The sequence below is a fragment of the Protobothrops mucrosquamatus genome, unplaced genomic scaffold (genome assembly GCF_001527695.2).
Source record: "Protobothrops mucrosquamatus isolate PMUCROS unplaced genomic scaffold, P.Mucros_1.0 scaffold706, whole genome shotgun sequence".
NCBI lineage: Eukaryota > Metazoa > Chordata > Lepidosauria > Squamata > Viperidae > Protobothrops > Protobothrops mucrosquamatus.
Window position 1 is genome coordinate 613,155 of NW_015386987.1, and position 10,951 is coordinate 624,105.

Genomic DNA, 10,951 nt, shown 5'->3' on the forward strand with positions numbered 1-10,951 from the left:
CTATCAGTCTGTAGTCTCCATTTTAACACTCCATGTTAAGTCATCTGGCTTAACACAACATGTTTTTTGAATGTTTTGTGCAACTAACCAAGAAACCAATTGTTTGTGAACCAATAAGCCAAAGACATAACTTCACATAGTGTGATATGGGATACTAACCTAACCTTCTCGTCTTTCTCACCTACCTTTTCATATTATGATTTATCTATTGTTGTTTGTATCTTATGATTTATGATTGTATCTTATTCTATCTTCTATATTCTCTTCTCTTCTTTTATCACAGTGTTTCTCAACCTTGACAATTTTAAGGCATGTGGACTTCAACTCCCAGAATTCCACAGCCAGCAAAGCTGGCTGTGGAATTCTGGGAGTTGAAGTCCACATGCCTTAAAATTGTCAAGGTTGAGAAACACTGTAAAATTTATCATGATCCCTAGCACAATTTGGGATCATTTCTACTTATGCTTTGTTGGTCGCCTAATGAAGAGCACTGGAGGAGTCGAAAGCTTGCCTACTTTTCTGGCCTTTCAGACTTGTCGATTCGGAAGTAAAAGTTTCACTTCCCCCATCTCTCCATTGCTTAGCAACCCAGCAGCACTTTGTTCTATTGGGAGGCTCTTGCTTTCGGTTTCATTTCTCCGGAGAGACAGAGAGAGAGAAAGAGGGAGCGAGAGCTTGACCTGAGGGGGTGGGCCAAGCGTTCTTGAGAGGCGGGAATTGCGAGGAATTGAGCGTCCGGGGGGCTTGGCTCGTGGGGAAGAGGAAGGGGCTGGGGTGAGACTCTCGGGCCAGAATGGACGTGGCCTTTGCCAAGGAAATCTTCCGGGGGGTGTGCGCCGCGGGCGGCTCTCTGAAAGTCAGCGAGATTAAGGTCCGGCTGGATTCGGGGCGCCTGGCCTCCATTCTGCAGGATAAGACGAAATTCATCGTGGTCATCCGGGAGGACCCCCCCTCGGCGGCCAGCAGCGAAGACCACCGTGTCGTCGTGGCTACTACCGGGGCGCGGCTGTGCCGCGATCACGGCACAGGGAAGTGCGCCGGTGGCTGCGGGCAGCTCCACCTCTGCCGGTACTTCGTCTACGGGGGGTGCCGCCAACAGGCCTCGAGGTGAGCCCGCCGCCCCAGCCGGGGAAGAGGGGGGTCGCTTCCGAGCGAGAGGGACGGGGGGCAGTCTTGAAACCTCCCCGTGGGGGGGCGGCAGAGGGGACCCGGAGCCGCGTCCTCCTCGGCGCTTTGCTTGGAGAGGAAGAATTTCGCTTCGCGCGGATCTTGCTTTCCAAGGAATTGATTTGCCGCTGGAGGCGGCCGGATGTGCTCCGGGGAATTGCGGGAGAAAGGAATTTGGTCCGAGAGCCGCCCAGCCTGGGAGGCAATTTGCCATGTTCTGCGGGCAACTTCGGCAGAGCGGAAGGCGGGGGTTGCCAGGGTAGTTCGCGATTCTCATTGCAGATTCATCATGCAGGGGAATTTTGAAGAGGGCAACTTTGCATCTGAGGCTCCGCGCTTGTCCACCTGGCTAGGAAAGAAATTGGGAAGACGCCTCCCGGTGCCAAATTTTATGATCCTCTTTATGGAAGAACCCTGAAACTTTCCCTTGGGAAGGATTTCAAACTCTGGTCTTTGGTCTTAAGGCAGTGTTTCTCAACCTTGACAATTTTAAGGCATGTGGACTTCAACTCCCAGAATTCCACAGCCAGCGTTGCTGGCTGTGGAATTCTGGGAGTTGAAGTCCACATGCCTTAAAATTGTCAAGGTTGAGAAACACTGTCTTAAGGGAAACGGTGGGTGATTCCTCCACAGATATTTTTCTTTGGTGGCTTTGTACTTGTAAGTAGAAGATGATAGAGGACAGGAAGGCCTGGAGGAAAGTTGTCCATGGGGTCGCGATGGGTCGGACACGACTTCGCAACTAACAACAACAATACTTGTAAATAGTGAAGCTGGGGTGAATTTTATGTACCACCGAAATGAGACGTATAAAATGGACTTTCCAATCCAGCTTTTCCAAAGAAAATGGCACCCCGTTCTATGAGATCCTGGGACCTTTCAGAAGGAAGCTACTCTTAGGTCTTGTTCTTAATTCTGTTTCCGGCCATCCTGTTTACTCTTTTCAAAAAGGAAGTGGAATGTTGAAAAGGAAGTGGAATGTTGTGTTCTTTATCAGTTTGAAACAATGTGTTTCTCTGTTTAGGTCAGTGTTTCTCAACCTTGACAATTTTAAGGCATGTGGACTTCAACTCCCAGAATTCCACAGCCAGCAATGCTGGCTGTGGAATTCTGGGAGTTGAAGTCCACATGCCTTAAAATTGTCAAGGTTGAGAAACACTGGTTTAGGTACTGTAAGAAGGGAATGAATAGCTCTCTAATAACAAGCTGCCGATTAGGATTTCTCAGTTGACTCCCCCATCATTCACCATTCACCTGTTTTACCCAGATCCTTCATTTCCCCCTCCCCAAACTTTATTGACATTACAAAATTAGGATTTTAAAACACAATGTATCTAAAGCATTTATTAGCCAGAATCTTGTTGGAAGAAGCTTTCTAAACTTATAGTCCCATGTACACCGAAAGCCCTGGTTTTTAAGTTTAATTTAAAAAGCACCCTGGAATTCCAGGAAAAAATAAAGCCATTTATTTTTCATATGAGGTCTACTGATGATTTGCTTGGATGTAGCTGTACAGATTGCTTAGCATGAAATGGGAACTAGTCTGCCATTGCTTTCTTCCAGGATTATTATTGGTATTTTTGATTCCTAGATTTTAAATTGCCATCTTTGGAAATCCCAGGAAGGTCCCTAGCCTAGTCCAAGGGCTGATCCAGCTAAGCTTTCATTATCAGCCTACATGACACTTTCTGCTGTCTGCTCATGCCTATGAACAGTGTGTAGTTTATAACTTAAATCTGGATACAGTTACAAACTATGTTTAATATTTTCAAAACTTTTAGGAAACCATGCAAGTTTATCCATGATATTAATAGAGGCCACAACTTCTCTGTCCTAAAAGAACATGGTCTAGATATCTTAAACTCTGATGAATTATGTCAACTGCTGCTTCAGAATGATCCTTCACTCCTGCCTGAGGTGAGCTTATCACATACAATTGATGCTTGATAGGCAATAAAATTTCAGTTGTTGAAGATGTGGCCCACCGAACCATTTTAATTTGCCCAAGAAATTCAGTGTTGGGAAAATTTCATATTTTACAGGTAGTCCTGAACTTATGACCACAATTGAGTCCAAAAGTGAGACAGTTGTTAATTAAGTTTTGCCTCATTTTTTGACCTTTCTTGCCACAGTTGTGAAGAGAATCACTGAAATTGTTAATTTAGTAACACAGTTAAGTGAATCTGGCTTCCCCACTGACTTTGCTTGTCAGAAGGTTGCAAAAGATGATCACATGACCCGTTGACACTGCAACCATCATAAATATGAAGTGGTTTCCAGGCATCCGAATTTTGATTAGGTGACCATAGGGTTGCTGCAACTAATTGTAAATCTGAAAACTGATAAGTCACTTCTTTCGCTGCCATTGTTACTTTGAATGGTCAGTAAATGAATGTTTGTAAGTCAAAGACTACCTGTATTAAGTGGCACTTTTAGAGACTATCAGTGGCCTTTCCAGTGATAAATCAGTATTTCTATTTGGAGAGCCAGTTTCGAATGGTGGTTAAGGCACTAGACTAGAAACAGGGAGACCTTGAGTTCCAGTCTCACCTTAGCCACAAAGCAATTGGCTGACCTTGGGCTAGTCACTTTCTCTCAGCCCTAGGAAGAAGGCAGTAGCCAAACATTGCGGCCAAATTGCCAAGAAAATTACAGGAACATGTCAAGGCCGTTGTCAGGAGTTGGCTGACTTGAACGCACCAAAAGAAAACCAAAGCCAAAACCAAAATGATCTCAATTATTGGGCTTAATATTTTTATTTTGGTTTAATCTTGCTTTCAAAACCACTATTGATAAGTGGGGTATAATAATCTTCCAAATAAATGAAGACCATTGATTTAAGGTTACAGCATAGCTAACTTTATAATAAAGAGACATGGTTTATGCAGTTGGATTCCTTTAATAAGGCAGTGGAAAATTACCATTGAGTTGTCTGAATGGGCATTTAGGAAGAAAGAGATCTATTAATGCAATTGGTGGTCATGGGTGGGAATAGAATTTTGTATACTAGTCTTGAGTTAGGATGGTTCCTGGTTCCATTTCTAAACCTCTCTGGAGAAGCTTTAATCCATATTCCTTGTGAACATTTAGGCATAATTGTGTATTACATCTTTGCTTGGCTAGAGATAGACTAAATATATCCATTTGCTTCAAATATACCCATATAATATTCTTATCTTTGCTAGATCTGTCCATATTACAACAAAGGAAATGGGCCTTATGGATCGTGCACCTTTAAGAAGATCTGCGTTAAACTTCACATATGTCAGTACTACCTCCAAGGAGAATGTAGATTTGGGAGTAACTGCAGACACTCTCATGATATTTTTAATCCTGAATGTTATGAGAAGCTGGAGAAGTGGGGGATGAGCCAAACTTTGATTAGTAAAATTCCATTGATCTACAGGAATGTGTATGACATAAAAAACAACACATCTTCAAAATACAGAGGTAAAGTACTTTTTACCCTATTTGAAAACAATACAACAGCCGTTTCCAAATTGATGCCCTCTGTGTTGGGAGTACAATTTGTAATTTTCCTGGTGTGCCAATGTGGGGATTCTGAGAGTGGTCATCTCTGCATAATTCCTAGGTATTTGCAAGACCGCCTCCTACCAAACACCTCCCTTCGACCAGTCCGCTCCCACAGAGATGGCCTCCTCAGAGTGCCGTCGGCCAGACAATGCCGGCTGGCGACCCCCAGGGGGAGAGCCTTCTGTGTGGCAGCTCCTGCCCTCTGGAATGACCTACCCCCTGACCTACGTACAGTTGCGGACCTGCGCCTTTTTCGCCGAGCCCTGAAGGCCCATCTATTCCGTGCGGCCGGCCTGGCGTAGTTTGATTATGTTTTAGTGGGGGTTTTGTATGGGGTGTTTTTAGAACAGGCCTGTCATTTAATTTGATTTTAGCATAGAAATTATTTATTTATTATTGTGGTTTTTAGTATCGCCTGTTCACCGCCCTGAGTCCCGTAAGGGAGATAGGGCGGTATATAAATTTAATAAATAAATAAATAAATAAATAAATAAATAAATAATTGGAAAGCAGTACTGTAAGTTGGGAGGGTTGCACTGTCAGAATCACCTCTGCTTAGTTTTATAGCAATTAGCTGGTTTGCGATTAAGGAGCTTTGCATTAGGATAACTCAGACTTAAGTCTGACATTCACCCAGATGTTTTAAGATCACTATTGTTGATCAGGGAGGTGTGCAAGGATTACATCTGTCCACTTTGCATTACATGGCCAGCTTGGTCCTCTCTGAAAATTCTGAAAATAGAGAAGATATCGTTGGTTCTGTGCTTTCTCAGCTGTGATGTAAAAACCTCAATTATGACATTGGAAACAGTATTAAGTAGGTTGCATTTAGCTACTTGCCCATTAGGATTGCATAGTTGACTTTTAAATGATTTATGGGAAGATAAACATTTGGAAAGTTCATTTCTGTCTGCTGCATGATTAATCAGCAGTTACCAGTTGTTCTTTTTTTTAAGTTTAAGGATGGTAATTGGGACTGGAATTGCTATAGCTAAGGAGTGGAGTCATAAAATGTGTCAGAATGTGACTGCATCACTTAGCAATGGCAGTTCCCGCAGTCTCCATTTCTGTTGCTGAGAGAGGATAACAGGTTGTTAAATGAGGATTTTTGGTGACTTCCTGATGGCTTCTAATAAACAAAATCATTGGGGAAGCCATCTGGAAGTCCCAGGTGGCTTGCAAGTAGGTCAGTGAGTGGGAAAGTGCTATGGTGCGGTGTAAGTGCAGCCAGATAGGGAGTGGCTGTTGCCAGGTGGAGTAGTACTGCACAAGCATGGCTGGGAAGCCATTGTGTGCTATAGAGTGTATGTGTGGGATACTGTGGGCAGAGGTGTGCTACAGCAGGGGGTCCCCAACCTGTGGGCCATGGGTCAATACTGGGTCGCAGTCTGTTTGAAACTGGACTGTGCAAGCAATGGGCAAGCACACATGCGTGCATGCAGCTCCACTCGTCAAATGGCAGGCAAGTGTGCACATGCAAAGCTGCACTTGTGTGTGAGGAGGGCATTTATGCTCATGCGCGAAATTCCACTCACAAGTGAAGGTGCTTGAGCAGAGGGCGCTTTTGCTCACTTCCTCTCACTTCGCAAAGCTCCATCTGTGCAAATGGAAATGCAAAAACCTCTCTCCATGGAACCAGTCCCTGGTGCTGAAAAGGTTGGGGCTGCTGACATAGGTTTAGTATCTTGGGAGTTCTGATCCCGCTGTCATTCTCATGGAAGCAGTATTCTGGGACTATGCTCCCATAGTCTTCAGAGAACGGGTCCCAGGTTGATAAGCCTATTAAAACTGGATGAAGGTTGTCAATAACTCTTCTAGTCAAACCTTATCTCACTGTGTGGATAGAATATTTTGAGCATATCAGTCATGTGAAATTCTCAGAAGTTCATTGATGAAAGCACTAAATGGATTTGTTTTATTCTACAAAAGACAGTACCGTGGTACCTCAGTACGTTAATTAGTTCAAATGATGAGTACCAAACAATTTTTCCCCATAAGTAATAATATAGTAAGTCACAAGGCAGCCAACACCGACAAGTTCTAGCTTATGTGTTGAGTACCAAACAAATGAGTACCAGGACAAACCTTGCGTCAAAATGCATTGAGTACCAAGTTCGATGATTTTCAAAACAGTTGAGTAAGAAGGTACCCCGTATTTACATTCGGTGACTGAAAACCCCTATAGGCCTTTTGAGTAAAAAAAACCAACAACTTATGATTTATGGTTTTGATGATTAAATAGGATAGATCAGTAGTAGTGAACCTATGGCACGGGTGCCAGAGGCGGCACTCAGAGCCCTCTCTGTGGGCACACGCAACGTCGCCCCAGTCCTAGGCCTTCAGTTGGGTTTTATAAAACCTTTTTGCTTTAGGCCTCCGCCGCCATGTGCAAAAAAAAAAAAAAGGTTCAATCAATCAGTCAATTTCAACTTCTCGTGGGAAAAAAAAAGATCTTGCAAAGTTGGAATTGATTGATTGAACTTTTTAGTCCCACCCAGTCTGCCGTTACCACCGCAGCCATACCCACCCAATGGGCCACATCCACCCAATTGGCCATATCCAGCCAATGGGCTACGCCCACCCGGCACCCGATGATACATAAGTGGGTTTTGGGTTGTAGTTTGGGCACTCGGTCTCTAAAAGGTTCGCCATCACTGGGATAGATTATAGATTATAAAATGAAGAGAGCCATGATATAATTTTAGAGAGAGTAGTTAAAAAATTATAACTTGCTGTGAAGAATATCTGAAGCCACTTCTTTATATCTTTTATTTTTTCCTATATTTCTGCTACTTTTTTTTCTTTCTGGACTTTTAGCTTTTTCTTTTTTTCCCCTTTATGCTACTTCTTTTCTTTTTTCTTTTAGTTTATATTAGTTTTTATTATAGTTAAAACTTTCAATAAGAAAATTTTATAGAGAATAAAATAAGTTTATTCATTACCGCATGATTTGTTTTAATCATGGTTTGCTGACTGGCCCAGTTGATTGGATAAACCATGATACATGAACCAAAGGGACTGGCTTCACATTCCATGCTAAGACAAGACCAAACTGCATTATAATTTCAAGCAATTTTCTCTTGATTATTTGTGCTTGTAAAAGAGGAATCACAACTGTTCTTGCTGCAAACAATTTATCTATAAGTTGAGGATTAGAGGATATATTGCGTGAAACAATACTTTTATTCCTGATGTTAAGGAAGTTTTAGGCCTTGAAATGCTGAGAGAATCAAAGGGGGTGCAGCTCACAAAAGCTTGTGCCTGTTAGTAAAATATCTTAATCCGAAAAGGTGCTTCGAACTCCTCCTGTTATTTTGCCACCCTAGACTAACAGAGCTCTCTTCTAATGGAGTCTTCATGAAATCAAGAAATCCTCTTTGAAGTCATGCTCCCATGCTCCCACCCATAACCTTTTACCCACAACTTCTACCTGTCTTTGTAATTCTAGAGCTGATCTGACTACTTATTTTTTCCCTTGAGGGAGATCAGGAGAATTGGAGGAAGTTAAAATAATGTGTCTTTTGTCGTCTTGAGTCAAAATATATACTTCATTTTTCCTTAGAGAGAAAAGAAAACCAAGTAGTGTCCACCACACACATTGATGAATCAGATATGATTTGCTTATACCACATTAGGAAAAGTTGTAGCTTTCAAGGTAAGTGGGCTAAAACCAGTTGGGTCAAGAGTTCCCTGTTTTTGATATGTGATGTGAATGCTACTATTTTTCACCATATCCTTAGAATTGTGGAGTTAGATCATTTAGGCTGAATCCAATCCTTGTTCAGTACAGAAATCCAAAATAAAGAATCTCTGGATTGATGGTTCTTTGGTCTCTCTCTGTATGGAGACTACCACCATTCAGAAAAATGGCTTCCCTTGTCAATCTGGTCTTGGGTTTGGGTGTTTCCAGATACCACAAAATTGACCTTTTGCTTCATTTCAGAACGGCTTAGCTGTAGACCACAGGACTTCTTTAATTCCATCCACTAGTACAGTGCTTTCAGTAGAAGAAGAAAAAATGTATTAATTTCACATTTGGGAAAAGAAAGGTTGTCATCTTGCTATTATGACTTATGTGAGAATGAATAATTAAGAACTAGGTCTACTATATTTAGGCTGCAAAGATCTGCAAAGAATTATGAGGGCTTTTGGTTCTTTTCTTTGTAGCCCACTTTGTAGCTCTCTTAGAAACTTGAGGTCTGATCTGTAATACCTTTGATGATTTCTGATATGTACCTAAAACCAAGCAATTAATATGCAGCGGATGTACTGTATGTGCAAAAGAGAAAATAAAAGGTCTAAAAATGGAACATTTGCAAGGGGCTCACCATCCTGAATCCCTGGCATTTTCATCAGTACAAAACTTAGCATTTCTCTTGAAAAGTATCTTAATGGTTCATGAATATAATGCAATATAATATGGGTTTGTTTATTTAGATAAGTGTACCCGAATTCACTATAATTTGCCATATAGATGGCAAGTTTTAGATGGTGCTTTGTGGAAAGATATGGACAATATGAAGAAAATTGAAAAAGCCTACTGTGACCCAGGCAATGAAAGGTAATAATTGTTCTTATAATAATATGTTTTTGTTTGACTTAAACTGTATTGATGCTATTTTGCTGCCTTTTTCTACTTTAAATATTTTAATACATGTTTATCTGTTTTTTAATGGTTTGCTTATTATTGTAATATGTAGAAGTGATATGTAATATTATAATATAGGCTTCCTGTGTAAATTAGTAATGTGTAGTGCTTTGACTCTTGATGAATGCCTGGACATAATCCATGCAGTTTTCTTGGCAACATTTTTGGAAGTGGTTTGCCATTGCCTTCTCTCTCGGACTTCCAACTGGCATAAATCTTCACAATCAAAACCCATAAATCCCATATTGTGCTACTCTGTTTCTGGATTTACATTTACTGTAAATGCACCATATTGGGGTACAAGTGGGTGAGAAAAGCTAAATCTTTCCTCTCAAGCTGCTTTGTTTGCAAAATGATCCTCTCCAGTAGAGTTTCATTATATTCGCTCAGGAATATATTAAAGAATCATGGGAAAAACGAAGGTTTCTCTCTTTCCATATGCAGATCATAATCTGGATTGGGCTGCTATGTATTTACTATAAATAGAATCTAAAAGTGGATTATGTGCTTCATATAATTCAACTTTTAGGCTCATATAAGTTACACTTAAGATCTTGATGAAGTCAGTGCAAAAGTTGTCCCAATTTATTTTTGAGTTTTATCAATGAGACTGAATTTCTCCTTTCTGTTTTTTTGAATTTGCAAAGATGGAAGAATGAAAATAATGGAAGGGGAGATTTTCAAACATTTGATTTTTTAAAAAGCCTACTACTAATAAGAGTACTTAACTATTAACCTGGTTCTATCCACGGTTTGAGAATTTTAGCACTTAAAGCTGTACCACTGAAATGGAATATAAAATAAGTTAATATAGCTTATAAATATAAAAATGATACAAGCCCTTTCAGTTGCTTCTTGCTTAGGTATCATAGATATGGTCTCTTTTATGACTATAATACCAGCTACTTATTATTCTGGCTTTACAGTGAGGTTCTGAATAAGGTCATATGCTTAATGACTGCTGTAGTTGTGAAGCACTTTATGCTTTTTTAAAAAAACTTGTTTTTTGGTGACATGATCAAGGAATAATTGTTTCAATTAAACTTTGTATTCCTTTGGATTTCTTCTTTAGCAGCTTTAGTTTTGAAAGCTGTCCATCTTTATCCTAGAAAAAAAAGATTTCATTAGATTTGTTTTTGGGATTGTGCTCCTGGGTAAAGCTTATTTTGAGGGAAAGCATTCTTCTCCTAAATTAGCTTCACTTACCCTTAGAAATTTAACATAAGAAATGTGATACAGTCACTGTTGTAAAGGATGGAAAGCTAAAAGTTTTCCTTCCATGCAGAAAATACTTCTCACTGTTCTAATATATTTTTCTAGTTTTTATAAAAAGACCATTAAAATAGAGCAGCGATGGTGAATCTTTTGGGCTCAGCATGCCAAAAATTCAGAAAATGCCTAACTTATTTTCCAACTTCTATGCCGCCCTTCTCCCCACGGGACTCAGGGCGGCTCACAGCATGTTAAAAAACAACACAAAAAACATTTCCCCTATAAAACCAATTAAAAACCAAATATATTTATGGCTGTGTCATTATTAAAATCTTTAAAAAATTTTCCCTATTTAAAATTCACCCTAGGTCAGTCCCGCTTGTTGAAAAA

At 40.5% G+C, this 10,951-nt stretch overlaps 1 protein-coding gene across 1 annotated transcript in view; it reads left to right on the forward strand.

The window, feature by feature from the left end:
• The first annotated feature begins 793 nt into the window (after window positions 1-793).
• Window positions 794-10,951, forward strand: part of LOC107289474 (protein mono-ADP-ribosyltransferase PARP12) — a 22,823-nt gene continuing 12,665 nt past the window's right edge. Inside the window, exons 1-5 of the mRNA XM_015818242.1 lie at window positions 794-1,107; window positions 2,949-3,084; window positions 4,353-4,617; window positions 8,264-8,356; window positions 9,139-9,262. Coding sequence (XP_015673728.1) covers window positions 794-1,107; window positions 2,949-3,084; window positions 4,353-4,617; window positions 8,264-8,356; window positions 9,139-9,262 — 932 coding nt within the window. The remainder of the gene's footprint in view (window positions 1,108-2,948; window positions 3,085-4,352; window positions 4,618-8,263; window positions 8,357-9,138; window positions 9,263-10,951) is intronic.